Source organism: Dermacentor albipictus, chromosome 8 (assembly GCF_038994185.2).
Source record: "Dermacentor albipictus isolate Rhodes 1998 colony chromosome 8, USDA_Dalb.pri_finalv2, whole genome shotgun sequence".
In the NCBI taxonomy this organism is placed as follows: domain Eukaryota; kingdom Metazoa; phylum Arthropoda; class Arachnida; order Ixodida; family Ixodidae; genus Dermacentor; species Dermacentor albipictus.
The window spans coordinates 13,726,123-13,744,184 of record NC_091828.1 but is presented as its reverse complement, the minus strand read 5'-3'; the positions used below and the strand labels follow the sequence as shown (position 1 = coordinate 13,744,184).

The 18,062-nt window shown below is 50.6% G+C and overlaps 2 protein-coding genes across 5 annotated transcripts in view; both read right to left on the bottom strand.

The window, feature by feature from the left end:
• LOC139048620 (DNA excision repair protein ERCC-6-like) overlaps window positions 1-18,062 on the bottom strand; it is a 374,291-nt gene that overhangs the window by 126,750 nt on the left and 229,479 nt on the right. The gene's annotated exons all lie outside the window — the stretch shown is intronic.
• Window positions 1,921-3,296, bottom strand: LOC139048663 (piggyBac transposable element-derived protein 4-like). Its single transcript, XM_070523149.1, has one exon. It carries the CDS (start codon window positions 3,294-3,296, stop codon window positions 1,923-1,925), a length of 1,374 nt encoding a protein of 457 aa, XP_070379250.1. The 3' UTR covers window positions 1,921-1,922.

Here is an 18,062-nt window from a genome sequence, read left to right as displayed (position 1 = left end):
CTATCCGAGCTGTCGTGCGGGAGGAGCTACAAAAGCTGTTCCCATCATCACAGCCTCAAGTGGCTTCGATTGCCGATGCCGTGCGTGAGGAACTCCAACAACAACTTGGAGTAGCCCCTGAATCGCCGCAGCCCGAGCCGCAAGCAATGACCTACGCCGCCGTCGCACGCCGTCAAGGCCCCCCTCCGCGACCGCGCCAGGGTCCTGTCACGGCGCAGTTTCGTCGTCCGCCGCCACTGCCGCCGCCAGCACGACCACCCGTCGCCCAGCGCACCTACCCGAGGAAGACAGACGTTTGGCGCGCTCCTGACCACCGCCCGCTCTGCTACCACTGCGGGGAAGCCGGCCATGTGTACCGCCGATGCCCATACCGGGAGCTGGGACTGCAAGGTTTCGCCGTTAACGCGCCGCGGCCACAGATTGGCGAACGACCTCACGATATCGCCGACTACCTCGCCGCCACTCAGTGGAGCCATCGACGAGCTTCCCGTTCGCCGTCACCAGGCCGCTACCTGTCGCCGCAGCGCCGACCATACACTGGCCCAGCCCGCAGCCGGTCCATCAGCCCATATCCGGAAAACTAAAAGCAGCAACCGATGGAGGTGCGGCTGCTGTTCGTCGAACTGACAAAGATCCTCTGCCGCCGACAAAGACGACGAAGCAACCATCTCGACGACCTAATGACGACACGTCGCCGTCTCGACGAAGTCAGGAAGCCAAGACTACACCGACGAAAGACGACTTGACGACGCGACGTTCAAGCTTCAGTTTAACACGACGCAGCCGTGATCCGACGCCAAGACCCAACTGCAACGCCAGACAAAGAACCACCGACCTCGACGTGCTTCTCGACGGACACGCGGTTACCGCCTTAGTGGACACAGGGGCTGATTACTCCATCATGAGTGGACACATCGCCGCCCAGTTGAAGAAGGTTAAGACTGCATGGGAAGGCCCTCAAATTCGCACCGCAGGAGGACACCTCATCACGCCGACTGGAATCTGCACGGCAAGAATAACCATTCATGACCGAACTTACCCTGCCACTTTCGTTATCCTCCAACAGTGTTCACGAGAAGTCATTCTCGGTATGGACTTCCTGAACCAACACGGCGCAATCATCGACCTGAAGTCACAGTCAATAACGCTGTCGGAAGATAAAGCGATACCGCCGGAGAGCCCTCGTAGTCACCATGCCTTGAGTGTGCTCGAAGATCAAGTGAGCGTCCCGCCTCACTCCAGCATTGTTATTTTGGTTGGCACCGAAACACCCGCTGACGTAGAAGGCGTCATCGAAGGCGACCAACGTCTTCTGCTCGACCGTGAAATTTGCGTCGCAAGAGGGATCGCTCGACTGCACGGAGGAAAACACGAAAGTGTTGCTGACAAACTTCAGCAAGGAGTTCAAGCACATCAACAAGGGCACGACCATCGCATACATCGAGGAAATTGTGGAAACCAGCGATGCCTTTGTCCTCTCGGATTCTGTTGCATCTACCCCGACGACTGTAGTTCCCGAGCCAGACTTCGACATAAGTCCAAGTCTCCCCGTGATTAACACTTTCCTGTCCGTGGGAAAATAAGCACTTTTCGGGTGGTCTAGTAAACATTTTTTTTGCTGCTACACCAATTGTTTGATATTAAAATGTTTAGTATCAATTTGTAGAAGAGGGAATGTGCTTTTTAATGGTGTCGTTTGAAAGCAAACATTTATTACCAATTAATTGAAAAAAAATCACTTAATAAAAAATTTGTAACAAAAACGAGAAAACTCCTCAAAAACGTCGATGCTGCTTTGCACCAAGACAACATAAAAAAATTTCGAAATATACGTTTTGAAGGGACAGGCCGTATACAACATTCCTGCAAATATAAACTTTCTATCTGCACAAGTTATTTTTTTACAAAGGAAAAGGTTATCCCTAGTGGCTATCGTGCCACCGCACAAAGCAGTTGCGTGATGTGGTGAAGCACAAGTTTGCGGAGCACGTCTCGCAGAAAACGTTCGTTTTTTGTTCCACTTTCCGTTCTTGATAGCACAATTTGCAGTTCCTGTATCTTTGTAGCTTCTGGGGCTTGTGCTTTTGATCCTTAGGGGCACATGTAGCGGGAACAGCAGGAGGAGCCTTGGGTTCTGGATGTTGTTGCTGATCAAGCCCTATGAGCTGCTCTACCAGCTCTAGCCTGAACGCGAACTGATCAAAGCGCGAACCTCTTGACAATTCAGGCACTTCGGGATGTTGCCGGCGGTGCTCATCAAATAGAATAAAGCTGTTGACAACAGCAATATCTATACTGTGGAAAAACAGCGTTTTCCACCAACGCACGCACTTCATCAGAACATTGTATGTCCCAATCAGCTGGTCTGATTTATCGACGCCGAGCATGCCCACATTGTACTTGTCAATCAGCATTGGCTTTTTCACCGATACTTCTTCCCACTTATTGTCAACTTTCCTTCTGCGCTTCGCAAGTACGAATTTGTTGGCTGTGTGGGCTGTCGACATCATGTGAACAACACGCTTGTCCTTCCATTGTAAATATAGTACGTCCTGGTCCCGTTGCCAGCGAACATCTCCTCTCTTTGCTTTTTTTTCCCATTGGGTGTCCTTGAGCTCGGCTGGAAAGCCCCGACGATCCTTGCGCGTTGTGCCGCAAGCAAGCGTCTTGCGCTCCAACAAGTGTACGAACAAGGATGTCGACGTGTAAAAGTTGTCTAAATAAATGATGTACCCTTGATCTAGGTAGTCCTCTGCCAGTCGCGTCACAACATCGAATGCCAGCCCACGTGCGCTAGGTGCTTCACGCTTTCCTGTGTATACACTGAACTGAACAGTGTAACCAGATTTGGAGTCCGCCAAAACCCACAATTTATACCCCCATTTAATAACTTTGTCCCGCATGTACTGTCTAATTCCGGATCTGCCTTTGGATTTCACCATCCTCTCGTCAACGGAGAGGCTCCGATCAGGCTGGAAAAATTGGGCGGATGAGGCGTTGATGTGCTTCAGCAGCGGAGCTACGCGATGCAGCTTGCCATGGGATGCGGCAGTTGTCTTCACAGGGTCGGACACACTCAGGAATGCAAGCAACGCTTTGAATCTATTTCTTGGCATTACCGAAGGCGGAAGAAGACCAGAAAATAATTTCCGCGTGTTCCAGTAGCAGTGCAAGCGCGGTACTTGCACAATACCCATGTAAATGAGAAGTCCGATAAACTTCTTCATCTCATCGGGAGTCACTTCCTTCCAAGACCCGTCTCTCTCACTGTATGATTGCTTCTCCAAAATATGCATCCACGCATATTTATTTGTCATGCTGCATATCTCGGTGATTATTTCCGCCGTGAAAAACAGCGCGAAGAAGTCGACGGCTCTTGCGAAGCGCCGCGCGGCACTACGGAGCGCAGTGCCGAGGTCGACTCCCGGCCGTCTTCTCGCGCAAAACTCCACTCTTTGTGCCGCCGCCGACAAGTGGTCCTGTCCAAACGACGTTGACACCCTGCAGATAAGAGCCGTAGCCTTTAGAACACGCCGCATGTCTTTAGATCTGATCGCGGCCGCGATAAAATGGCTCGGAGTGGAAAACGGAACTTACCGGCGGATACCTGTCGACGTTCCGGGGCTACTTGACGCACTTTCACCGTCCGTGCTGAAGTCGGATGAGTCAAAATCATCTCCCGAGTCTCCGCTGCTACCACCATCACAAAATTCTGATGCAGACTCATCGGAATCCGTCGAAACTCGCCGTTTCCGAGGAGCAGCTGCGCGCGACGTCGACGCCATATCCGAAACTAAGCGCGCTCGTCAAGCGCGATTAAAAGGCGTTTTAAAAATCCCTCCCGCGGCCAAAAAAGGAAACACAATACCGAAACTTGAAAAATAGTTGTCCTTTTATGCGCTGGATGGCGCTAGCTGTCCGTAAGCGCTCCGAACGGGAGAAAATCGACGTTGAAACCATCGACAACATACTGTCGATAGGCATAGGCGCGGACAGGAAAGTGTTAAGCAGCAACAGCTCAGAAGTCTGCTTCGACGATACAAAGGCTGCTTTTCGACGTCATCGAGGATTCGACAAACACCAGTCGCAAAGCATCGCATAATAACCGAAGAATGCGCTCGACCACTACGCCAGAGCCCTTACCGAGTTTCGACGCGGGAACGTGAAGCTATAAGAGAACAAGTCGACGAAATGCTGCGCGACAACATCATCCAGCCGTCGAAAAGCCCGTGGGCATCCCCTGTTGTCCTGGTAAAGAAAAAGGACGGAACCCTACGTTTCTGTGTCGATTATCGTCGACTGAACAAGATCACAAAGAAGGATGTATACCCCCTCCCACGGATAGACAACGCATTGGATCGGCTCTGCAACGCTAAATACTTCTCGTCGATGGACCTCAAGTCTGGCTATTGGCAAATAGAAGTCGACGAAAGAGATCGCGAAAAGACCGCCTTCATCACCCCAGACGGCCTCTACGAGTTCAAGGTTATGCCATTTGGACTGTGCTCGGCGCCTGCAACGTTCCAGCGCGTCATGGACACGGTTTTAGCAGGATTGAAGTGGCAGACCTGTCTCGTTTACTTGGATGACGTCGTTGTCTTCGCAGAAAATTTCAACGATCACCTTAGGTGGCTTGCAACAGTACTCGAGGCCATCAAGTCATCAGGGCTCACTCTGAAGCCAGAAAAGTGCCGCTTCGCCTACGATGAGCTTCTGTTCCTAGGCCACATCATCAGCAAGTCTGGAGTCCGCCCCGACCCGCAGAAGACAGCTGCCATCGCAAAGTTCCCGCAGCCCACCGACAAGAAGGCAGTGCGTAGATTTCTTGGCATGTGTGCCTACTACAGGCGATGTGTCAAGGACTTTTCACGCATCGCTGAGCTGCTGACACAGCGAACTAAATGTGACATTGAGTTCAAGTGGGAAACGCCGCAGGCCGACGCATTTGAAGAACTCAAACGACGCATGCAGTCGCCGCCCATACTTGCGCACTTCGACGAGCACGCCGATACCGAAATTCACACTGACGCCAGTAGCCTAGGCCTCGGTGCCGTCCTAGTCCAGAGAAAAGATGGACATGAACACGTGATAGCTTACGCTAGCCGGTCGTTGTCAAAAGCGGAAGGCAATTATTCCACAATGGAAAAGGAATGCCTCGCCATCGTTTGGGCTACAGCGAAATTTCGCCCCTACCTATATGGCAGGCCATTCAGAGTGGTCAGCGACAATCACGCGTTGTGTTGGCTAGCTAACTTAAAGGACCCTTCAGGACGGCTGGCACGGTGGAGCCTCAGACTACAAAAATACAACATTACTGTAACATACAAGTCCGGACGAAAACACTCAGATGCCGATTGCCTATCACGCACCCCCATTTACCCGCCGCCGCAAGATGACGAGGATGACGACGCCTTCCTTGGCATAATCAGCGCGGAAGACTTCACCGAACAACAACAAGGGGACCCGGAGCTAAAAGCCCTTGTCGAGTATTTGGAAGGGCACACCGACGTTGTCCCTAGGGAATTTAAGCGTGGACTATCTTCGTTCACGCTTAAAAACAACCTACTCGTGAAGAAAAACTTTTCACCAGTCCGCGCCAACTACCTTCTTGTTGTTCCGTCGGCGCTGCGTCCAGAAGTACTGCACGCCTTACACGACGATCCAACTGCTGGGCACCTCGGATTCTCCCGGACGCTGTCGAGAATACAGGAAAGGTATTACTGGCCGCGTCTGACCGCCGACGTCACCCGTTACGTCAAGACATGCCGAGACTGTCAACGACACAAGACACCACCGACAAGGCCAGCAGGGTTACTACAACCGATCGAACCCCCTCGTCGACCATTCGAGCAGATTGGGATGGATTTGTTGGGGCCGTTTCTGACGTCAACATCCGGGAATAAGTGGATCGTCGTGGCGACGGACTATCTCAGCTGCTTCGCTGAAACAAAAGCTCTACCAAAAGGCAGCGCAGCCGAGGTGGCGAAATTTTTCGTCGAGAACATCCTGCTGCGACATGGCGCCCCAAAAGTCCTCATCACCGACAGAGGAACGGCTTTTACAGCAGAGCTCACCCAAGCCATTCTGCAATATAGCCAGACAAGCCACAGGAGGACAACTGCCTACCATCCGCAAACGAATGGTCTCACGGAGCGCCTGAATAAGACCCTCGCCGACATGCTAGCGATGTACGTCGACGTTGAGCACAAGACGTGGGACGCGGTCCTGCCGTATGTAACCTTCGCTTACAACACGGCGGTGCAAGAAACAACACAGATCACGCCGTTTAAGCTGGTTTACGGCAGGAACCCGACGACGACGCTCGACGCCATGCTGCCCCACGTCATTGACGAAGAGAATGTTGACGTCGCTAGCTATCTCCAGCGCGCCGAAGAAGCCCGACAGCTCGCCCGCCTGCGGATCAAGGACCAACAGAGGACCGACAGCCAATACTACAACCTCCGACGACGCTTCGTCGAATACCAGCCCGGCGACCGTGTTTGGGTATGGACCCCGATACGCCGACGAGGACTCAGTGAGAAACTACTCCGACGCTATTTCGGACCCTACAAGGTCATCCGACGCATTGGCGCTCTGGACTATGAGGTCGTGCCAGACGGCATTTCGCATTCACAGCGGCGCCACGCACGATCTGAAGTGGTCCACGTGGTGCGCCTTAAGCCCTTTTACGGACGCTGACAAACTTCTCCATTTTTGTTCTTTTCTTTGCTACGAGTGCTTTTGTTTATTACCTTCGCTTCTTTGCAGCATCGGGTCGATGCTTTTTAAGAGGGGGGTATCGACACGTATACTTATCTTTATCGGGCAACCACGTTTCGCAGCCTAACAAAAGTAATCGCACAGCGTGGGACGCGCCTGTATGTATCCGAAGTTTCTGGAACGTTATCGATGCTTCTATCTGCTGTCTGTTGTCGCTGAACGTTATGTTATCTGATTTCATCACCTGACGCGAATGGTGTAGAACTTTGTGGAAGGCACGCGGGTCCGAACGATTAGTCTGGAACATTCGATGACTGCTCTATAAAAGCCGACGCGCTTGACCCGCTGATCAGATTTTCGACGATCGCCGACTGTGTTCGCCGCTATCGTTGTGCTTTAAGTGTAGCCTGTTTTGTGGGCACAGGTTCGCCCAATAAAAGCTAGTTTTGTCTTTCACAGTACTGCTACTGTGTTCTTTGACGTCACGACCCCGTGACAATATTGCAGATGAACCTTAGATGCATTTTTCCTTTGATTTACATTAAGTCTCAAAAGAGCTTTGCGTATCTTTCGAACCCGTTTAGAGAAGTCCTCATTTATATATATGTCTGTACCTTTAAGTTTTCGGGCATTCTTTAATATTGCTAGCTTTGACCTGTAGTCCAAAAATTTGAAGATAGCAGGACGTGATTTATCACCTCTACACACCCCAAGCCTGTGCCAACGTTCAATGTCTGCACAATGAACACCAAGTTTATCAGATATTAAGTTTGTGAACGCATCAAGTAGTTGCCCGGAGGGCTCAGAATGGGGTTCAGGTAATGCATAGACAACAAGGTTATTTCTACGGGACCTGTTTTCAAGATCGTCAGACCAACCTTCCAGCTTCGATACCATGTTTGTAAGATGAGCGACAGTTTTTTCAAGTTCCTGAACGCGCGGAATCACTTCTGTGACTGGTAGTACTGACATCTCAAGCCTATTTAACCTTTCTGCAATGGAAGCAAACTTGGCTGTCCAAGAAGATATTTCGGAATGAATTTTTGCTGCCCTGCGAGCAATTGCGATAGTGTTTCTTGTAACTTATCGGAACCAGGATTGGTCTCAACGTCACCAGATAACATCAACAGCATTCTATGGACAGAAAAAACAGATAACGCTCTCATCAGTGGGCCAGGCAGCAGCACTACACATCGACCATCACTTCTATAATAAGGAAAATCGTACTTCGGGCCTACCTGAAAGACAGTGCAGACAAGTTTGAACCATGTGCTCATCGTGCCGCTGCAAGACCCACTGAAGAGCATAGCGTCCGTCCTCGGCTTTATAGCACTGTATAAATGACCAGGTGACGCTGTGGTAGTACTCCATGCGCAGAAGGGCTCGCCAAAGGTCAAGCCACGCAGGTCTGGTGCTTCAATCCAACGATGATGCGATGGTTGTATCACATCGTTGGATTTGGCGGTTCCAAGTAACGTTTCGAAGGATGGGCCAAAGGGATCATGCGCAGAGGTAGCATATTCCTGAAGACATCTGGATCTGACGGCACCCAAATTGAAATTTCGTGGAGTTCAGTTGGAGGCTGGCTTTTCGGAGGACCGCAAGAATTTCAGCAAGTCGGGTAAGGTGGCTGCCGAACGTGGGAGAAAAAACAATAACGTTCTCAAGGTAACAAAAACAGGTGGTCCATTTGTAGCCTCGCAGAAGAGAGTCTATCATACATTAAAATGTCGCAGAAGCATTGCATAGGCCAAAGGGCATGACTTTGAACAGATATGAGCCATCCAGCGTGATGAAGGCCATCTTCTCGCAGTCCATTTCATCAAGTGAGATCTGCCAGTAGCCGGATCACAGATTCAGGGTGTCTACCAAGTTGACATTTCCAAATTCCCTGAGTTTTCCAGGATTTCCCTGAGCACCTTTGCGAAATTCCCTGAATGAGCCAGAACTTTGTTTTATGTCAAGACAGGCTGACACCACGTTGCCCGATGCTGTCACTCTCTAGTAAGCATGCTGAAACAAAAAATTACCTAATCCAGTTTGAATAGTAAGGAGTAATATCTATTTTATTTAAAAAGAAAACAAAAGGAAGGTTTTAGTAAAATGCACAGCGAAAGAAATGGTAAAGCCCATTCTAAATTGAGTCAAACATTTTCAAATACGAATGAAAAGGAGATGCATACATAAGTAAATATTTTCTAACATCAGCTATTTCTGTCAACTGATAGCAAGCTCATCTGTATGAGGTCCTGAACTTTGTCACAACTAAGGTTCTCTCTCAGCAGCTGGGAAGTCAACCTCAACTGTCCTGACATACTCTCAGCCCGTACACAACATCTCAGTGTTGGGTTTCACTGCTTAAACAATTTATTTTAGTTTGGATGAGGGACACTTGTGTCTCAGCGTCAGCCAACACTTAGTTTTTTTAGCTCAAGCTCCTTCAAAAAGGCGGTGGCACCCTTCTTTTCCCGTTAATTCCTCAGTGCGTCGGTCCTTTCTGTTCTCATCCTCCTTCTACCCCGCTTTCACCACATGGATCATCTGAAGCATCCTCTTGGTCAGTTGTACAGTCAACATTTGATTTTTCGGACTTCCGAGGGGCCGCAAAAAAAATTGAAAAAAAAAACGGGCGGTCTGAAAAAAAATTAATGCATGTCTTTAACTGCCTTTAAGGGCTAAAATTACCACAGGCACCTCTGAAAAAGCTCTGAAGGCCTGCCAGTACGCTTATTAGGCATATCAGGGCTTGTACTGTGACAGGAAACGGGGTGCACGCATGTGTAATTAAGGAATACATACTGTGTCCCGTGACAATTGCCCCCTTCCCACGCTTGTTATGCTTCACCGCCTAACAATAGTGCATGAGGCGAAGCTAACTTTCGGAGACTGGCATTACGCAACGCGCTGTGCTCTGCGAGCTTCAAGGCCAATCGCGAGGATTACAAAGGCGGAGTCGGTGCCATTGGTGATAGCGGCGAATTCTTTCAATGAAAAACACGGCACCGCACGGCAAGAAGCTTAATAGCGTAACATAGAAACAGCTAGGCCTAACTTTGCCACGGTGGTGGTTACGGCTGCCAGCGGATCTGCCTGCGAGAGTGCCGGTTCGAGGCGGCGAGATAATCAAAATAGCGGCGGTGGCGGCTTTGATTAATGCCATTTCAGACCTGCAGTCAGGGCAATATACGTTGACTATATGGAGTACGTGGTGGTGCCGCAAAACCGTACAAATTATCGGGCGTGTCCGAAAAATCGGGCGTCTAGAAAATCGGTCGTTAACTACTCTGGCAATACATCGTGCCAATGACACGGCGTCAATGACGATTCGTTGCGATTCCTCTGTTACTGGAGCCAGCATTAACACGACTTTCGTTCCCTTTCAATAAAGTTACAGCTAATTTTCCCTGATAGAAGCACAAATTCCCTGAGTTTTCCCTGAGTTTTTCCAGACTGTTCAAATTCCCTGAGAATTCCCGGTTTTCCCGGTTTTCCCGGTTGGTAGACACCCTGCAGATTGATGGACGAGAAGTATTTAGCTCCGTGCAAGCAGTCCAAGGCGTCATCGATGCTTGGTAGTGGGTAGACGTCTTTTTGCGTGATTTTGTTTACCATATTTACTCGAATCTAGGCCGACCCTGATTCTAAGCCAACCCCCTAAAGTCCGAAGCGAACAACAACAAACTATATATATATATATATATATATATACATATATATATATATATATATATATATATATATATATATATATATATTACCTTGAATTTAGGCTGAACACAAAAAGCGAGGACAGCGTTCACAAAATGCAAACAGCATTTATTGAATCTGAATGTGCAGAGCTCATTCAATGTCGTCATCGCTGCTAGACTCGTCGCTGTGTTCCTTGTCACTGTCACCTTCAAACAGTGCACTATCTTCAGTACCGTCAAGTGCATTAGATATGCTGCACTTTCTAAAGGTGCGCATGATCAAAGTACCTGGGATGTCATCCCTGCTGCAGCTGCCCAGCCCGCCAGCTGTGATAGCGTTGCAGGCTTGATGCGGCCCGTTGCCGTTAGCATGTAGATCAGTAAACCAGTCCGTGTAATATTTCCGCAGACGATCCTTGAAAGGTTCGTTGATGCAAACATCAAGTGGCTGCAACTGGCCCATCATGCTGCCCAGTATGACAGCAGCGCAGTCTTCATGTTATCAGTCAAGTGCCCATGGTAAGAGACGACGACAAGGAGTGAGTTCTGTCAACAGGGCTCCTGGGCGCCGTCGCCACACAATATTAACCCACTCTTCCACCATCGCACCAGTCATCCACCCGTTCTCATTTGCCCGCACAATGACATTTCTTGGGAAAGTTTCTCGAGCAGGCAGTGTCTTCCTTTTAAATATCATATAAGGAGGGAGTTTATGGCAACACGTCTTCACTCGATGCCTTCAAAAGCATTTGCAGCTTCTAGAGAGCCGAGATCCCTTTTCTATAAGGAATTCTTCAGACTGTAACATGCATGTGACACCCCCTCGGCCATAATCTTCATTGGCCTGCCAGGCTCGTTAGCCAACATTGGTCACCGCACCCAATAAACACCGACGAGCACAGCTGCTCGGCGGTCAGTCATCGTTCATCAGCACACCGCTGTGGAGCGACTGTCTAATGGAGGGTGCCTCGAGCCCTCCCTCGTTCCCGAACCCTGGCAGATCGTGACACTGGTGATGAGTACCCACAGATCGTCCCATGCCACCATGAGCGGCGAAAAACTGCTCCCCATCACTGCCGCCATGCCACTGTATGCAAGGCTTGAGCTGTTCGAGAGAGATGGGTCCGCCTGGCCAATTTGCGAGGAACAAGTCCACAAGTTCTTCCGGGCAAATGACAGACCCGAGGCCAAACAGTGGGACATTTTTCTGGCCACCTGTGTGACCGGCATCTTCAATCTCCTGCTCGACCTTTTCAAGCCAGCCACGCTGCATGTTGAAACGCTAGGTGAGCTGCTCATCATACAGCGCTCGCATTTCAACCAAGCATCGTCCACACTAATGAAGTGTTTCTGCTTCAACCTGGAGCTGCCGGGAAGGAGAGACCCTTGGGCAGTTCGTTGCTCCGCTATGAGGGTTAGTGAGTGCCTGCGCCTTCATGGACCAGCTGGACTCGCTGCGCTAGGACCGTTTAGTCTGTAGCATCAACAACACCACCATGCAGAAGCGACTCCTGGAACTTTCCTACCCGTTGCTGGATGACACCATGAAGGCAGCGCTGGCAATGGAAGCTGCCGCCAAGGACGCCGGCGAGAGTGCCCGTGCAACTGGCTCACATTGGCGGAAGCGGCGGTCAAGAAGTTGGCGACAAAGTACCTGTGGTCGCTGTGGTGGTGCCCGTTCGCCCTCACAGTGCCAGTTCTCTCAAGAACAATTCTTCACGTGTAGGAAAACTGGGCACCTGGCACAGGTATGACGAAGGGGGAGAATGAGCAGTGGACAGCAGCAGCAGCCTGGTTCAAGCCCAGATACCACACAAGCCCGCGGCCATGGTAGTCGTCACAAGGGTACGCGGCGGGGGCGTGCGGCAGCAGGCTCGAGTTCTTCTGCAGCCAGGCTCCATTTCGTGGCCGAGGACCCGCCGATTTTCGACAAGTGGCACAGAGGCCTTATACTGTGGTCTGTGGTCCCGTACATGCTGACCGTCGAAATCTGCGCGCATCCCATTTGTATGGAGCTGGACACAGGGGCCAGCGTGTCCAGTCATGACCGGGAAACTGTTCAAGCGTACTTTCCCCGGCGTGTCTGTAGAGGCTTCGGGCGTGATGCTGCGCAGCTACTCCAGGCAGCTCTCCCAGCTCCAGGGTCAGGCACAGGTCAGTGTTCGCTTTGGCGACAGGGAGGCAACCCTTCCCCTTTACTTAACCAAGGGGTCTTCGCCGACACTGCTGGGCCGAAACTGGATTCATGCACTGGGTGTTCATCTGCCAGAGTACCAGGAAGCCAGCCTGCATGTGATGAAAGACATCCCCAGCCTTCTGACCAAGTTCAAGTCCCTGGTCCAGCCAGGAGTAGGCTCCTTGAAGGAGCCCCGCCACGTTTTCTTCAAGCCTCACCCACTGCATTCGCCCTGAAGGACGGGGTCACCCAGGAGCTGCAACGGTTACAGAGAGGGCATACAGGTGCCCTTCAAGAGGTCTGAATGGGCTCCTCCCATCGTACCAGTCCTCAAGCGAGACGGCAGTGTCAGGATCTGTGGGGATTTCAAGGATACCATCAAGCTGTCGCTACTGTCGAGAAGTACCCGCTGCCCCACATCAAAGCTCGACCTCAGAGATGCTTACCAGCAGCTGGTGTTCCAGGATGCCTCCCGGAAGTATGTCACAATATCGACAACTTTGAGGCTCTTACAGTACATGTGCTTATCGTTTGGCATGGCCTCAACCCCAGCCATATTTCAGAGGGAGATGCACAACTGTTCAAGGGCATGAGGCACGTGGCGGTGTACTTGAACGACATCCCGGTTACTGGCAGCGATGACGGGGACCACCTACAGAACCTGCACAACGTCCTGGCACGACTGCAGGATGCTGGTCTCAAGCTCAAGCTGGAAAAGTGCATTTTCTGGCCCCCAGTGTTGAGTACTTGGGACATGTCATTTCCCAGGCTGGCGTAGCCCGGCTCCCCGCAAAGTTGATGCTGTGCTCAAGGCGCCTAGGCCCCAGAACAAGAAGGAGCTTCAGAGCTACCTTGGCCTCATCAACTTCTATAGGAGTTTCCTGCCGAACCTGTCAGAGCATTTACAGCCGATCCATCTTCTGCTTCGAGATGGTCAGCAATGGGTCTGGAAGAAGGAGCCGGACCGGGCCTCCCAGCGCAGCAAGGAGCTAATCACCAAGGCTCCAGTGCTGGTACACTTCGATCCTGCCGAGCCTGTCGTCCTGACCGTAGACGCGTCGCTGTACGACGTGGGAGCTGTCCTAGCCCACCGGGACAAGGATGGCCAAGAACACCCTGTGTCATTTGCTTCTCGTCGGTTTCATACTGCAGAGCAACGCTAAAGCCAGCTGGACAAGGAAGGCCTGGCCCTCATGTTCGGTATCGAACGCTTCTACCAGTATCTGTGGGGCTGGAAGTTTGAGGCGGTCACGGACCACAAGCCGCTGTTGGGGCTTCTGGGGCCTGACAAGGCAGTTCCCGTGCAGGCATCACCTTGAGTGGTATGCTGGGCCTTAAGGCTGGCAGCTTAGAGTTACCGGCTGGTTTACCATCGGGGAAGGACCTGGGACCTGCTGATGCCCTGAGCCGCCTGCCCCTGCCAGAGGTGCCTGATGCTGTTCCAGATCTGCGGTATCCCAAGTGACCAGCCAGGACCCAGTCCTGTCTCAGGTTGTCAGGGCGGTGTCCCGTGGAGAGGAATTGGTTGAGCAGGCCTATAGCCACAAGGCCGCTGAGCTGAGCTTGCAGCAGGGCTGCCTACTGTGGGGTTCCAGGGTGGTGGTCCCACAAAGTCTCTGCTCCAGGGTCCTGCAGTTGCTGCAGGCGGGTCATCCTGGCGTGGAAAAGACCAAGATGGTGGCCCGGTCGCATGTTTGGTGGCCTGGCCTGGACCAGGACATCCTCACGTAATGTGGAAATCACCCCCTGGCCGTTCCCACAGAGACCCTGGGCCAGCCTACATGTGGATTTTGGGGGGACTTTCAAGGGCCATTATGTCCTGGTGGTGGAGAATGCATTTTCGAAGTGGGTGGAGGTTCTACCTGTCACAACTCCATCGGCAGACGCGACCATTGCAGCGCTGCGACAGGTCTTCGTCACCCAGGGACTGCCGGTTGTCATGTCTGACATTAGGCCTGCTTTCACCAGCATAGAGTACCTGGCCTGGCTGATGAAGAATGGAATCTACTGGATGATGGTTCTGCCGTACCACCCTGCTTCAAACAGTACAGCCGAGCGGGTGGTGCAAACCATCAAGGACAAGCTCAAGACGAGCTAGACTGGGGAGTTCCGGACGCAGATTGCCTGGATATTGTTCCAGGCAATACGCCCCACGATGTCACTTTGCGTGCCCCATGTGAGCTCCTGCTGGGTCAGATGGTCAAGACACCCCTGGACGTCTTGCATTCGGACCTCTGATACACGGTGCTCTTGAAGCAGCTGAAGCGGAAGCTGGCTGCTGACCGAGGGTGCCATCCTGGGCCTTTGTCGGAGTTGGGAGCTCCAGTTTTTGCCAGGAATTTCTGTCTGAACCCTGGTCTGCTGGACAGGTGGTGTCTCCTGCTAGTGCCTCATCGCTGCTCGTCCACATGCCAGATGGGGCCAGGTAGCACAGACACGTCAACTATGTTAGGCCTTGCCTCGGGACCTGGCTAGCACCCTCGACTGCCACTTCAGAGTTCCAGCCCACAGGAGGACTAGCGGCAACACCAGTCGCTTCCAGCGGAGCACCACCCACCTCGGAGGCGGCAAGCGTTGGCAGTGGTGCGGCACCCATTGGGCTGGTGTAGAGCCTGGCACTACTCACAAGGCCGACCACTGCGGAGCCTCCGGATGGAGCGAGGCTGGCTCAGGCATCACACGGCGTTGCCGCACCCAGCCCGTCAACACTGGTGCCCAGGCGGAGTACTTAACGGTGGAGGCCACCGAACCGTTACTCGCCTGGGTAGCGGGCACCGTCGACCCAGCTAAGATGGAGGCAAAGCCTCGTACCTTTAACTTAGGTGTTTTTTTGTTGTCGACAAACAAACCGATGGTAAGGGTGTGTAACAAGCATCTGACAGCCCCTCGGGCATAATCTTCATTGGCCCGCTCTGTGGCCTGCCAGGCTCGGTAGGCAACATTGGTCACTGCACCCAATAAACACCAACGAGCACAGCTGCTCGGTGGTCAGTCATCGTTCCTCACCATCACGCTGCGGAGCGTCTGTCTAACAGAGGGTGCCTCGAGCCCTCCCTCGTTCACAAACCTGGGCGGATTGTGACACGGACATTGTAACATTTTTGGATGAACTGTCACCTGGGTTGTACGATGGGTTTTCAGTTGATATAGAAGAATTGTTTAACTCTGTTCCACATCAAGAGCTGCAAAGTGTCTTGAAAGAAAAGGTAGCAGCTTAAGGAGAAAGCACTTTTCAGAATGCTACAGGGATTTGAAATGACGCTTTCTTAAAGTTGTTAGAATTTTATTTGAAGTCAACTGCTGTAAAGTTTGAGGGAAACTTTTTCCTCCAAAAGTAAGGAATATGTATAGGTTCCGCTGTAGCTACGGTTCTTTGTGACGTGTTTTTGGCCTATGTCAGGACACGCATCCACTCACATGTGCAGGATCCTCGCGTTGTTAAAATATGCCGGTATTTAGATGATATTCTCGCAATTTTAAGAAATGTTTCAAACGATCATCTGAAGGCTGCTGTTCATGACACTATTAAGGTGTTCTCATCCAACTCCGCAGGGCTTAGCTTCACTTGGGAAACTTCAAAGAACTGCCAATTACAGTATCTGTACCTATTGTTGCTATTTAGGGATGACTATATATGCTGGCAATATAACCCGAGGTCTAAAAAGGGGCTACTGCCTTTTAACAGTGCCCATTCCATGTCAAAAAAGGAATTGTAATGAATTGCCTTCAATCAGCCCTAAAGAAAACACATTTCCACGTAATGAGTGAAAGCTTCAGCTTTCAGGTGACGCGGCTGAAGGAAGCCGGATACCCATCGGTTTTAGTTACTGTGGTTTCAGAAGCACTGCTTCGAAAGATTAAGAACCCTAATCCGAAAAGTAAGCCTGGTAAGCAAAAAAGGCCGGTGCAGGTGATTTCGTATATCCACAAATTGTCACACAGCATCAAGAAGATTGCTTTGAAGCATGAAGTTCCAATTGCATTTTCTGTGCCGTGTGTGTTGTAAAAGATTCGTATAATGACAGACAAAGAGAAGTTGCCACAATGCATTACTCAGCCCAGAAATAAATTCACAGACTGTATGGCAAATGTTGTCTATGAAATTCCTTTAGGCTGCGGTCACCGATATATAGGTAAAACGGGAAGATGTTTCAACGAGCAGGCCAAGGAGCACAATCTTGATGTGCGCAATGAGACAGGCAGCTTTCTGGCTGAACATTATAAGCTGTGCGGCTGCAAACCAAACTTTCACGACACCAAGTTTCTGATGAAAGGAAATGGAAGGACCGAGGGAGAAATCGTGGAAGCTTTTTTTATCAAAAGATTGGCAGACAACTGCATCAGCAAGCCATCCATATTTTTGAATGACGATGAGATTGAGTTTCTTGAAGGTTTTGTTTAGGTCTAAAAAGTTTCACCCCCTGCTAAAGGTGCTTTTCTTTTTTGTTACAGAAGCCTGCTCAAACCAAGTTCGTGGATACTTTGCTCTGTGCGCATGCTCCTTGTTTCCATTATCATATTTTCTTATGCATAGCGACTTCGCCTTAGGCCGAAGCATTGAGATACGTGGTGATAGTAGACTGTTCGATGACCATATCTTGTTCTTACTGGTTCTATGGATTTAGTAACATATTCTTAAATGTTTGCAGTATCTTGTTTTTGGTTGATCATGTGTGACCATATCTGTGCTAACTGTAATGCTACATGGCAAGCTTTTTTGTGCATAAGTAGGCCAGTTTCGGTGCAAATAAAACGAGTTGTTAGTCATCGCTTGTGTTGTGGTTTATGTTTCTTTGTCTCCGTCCCAGTCGCACTGTGCCTTTTGAATGGCTAAGCTCGAACATGCCGACCTTTACATACTTTTGCCTTGTCGTCTGATAGTCAAACCCGTTTATAGAATAAATTCGATACCATCGAAAATAGTGATCATTGTATCAGCAGTTCATTATATGTGAATGCACCCTCCAACAGATGAAAAAACTAATGTGACTGCAGCTTGCATTGGCAGTTACAATTCCTATTACTTGACCACATTTTATTCTTAAAATCGTATTTCAGTTTTTGTTCCAGACACACTCCCGCATCTAGGTGCAAATTTCTGTTAAAAGTGTCATCTAAAGAACAGAATGAGGCGATGTAGCTCTTTCAAAACAGCACCCAGCTGGTTGCGTGATCACCTGCCATTTCGAAACTATGAGCTATATGCTGTCTCGGACGCCACCATACTGCTTCGCCCTGAAGCATGCTGGAGACAAGTGGACATGCCTTGAGAGCATGGTTAGCCTAACATTGTTGAAAGTGAGCTACTTTCCTCGCAGCTTCTGAAATCCGTGCATGGAGCTTGCTCATCTTGGTGCTCGTATCTTCAGCGAGGTTAGACTAGAGGAGGGGGTGCGCTTCCATGCATATAGTTTGGTCATGCTACCGTGCTTCAGAATTTAGCGTGTGCTTTCTCTTACCACAACCATGTCTGAAGT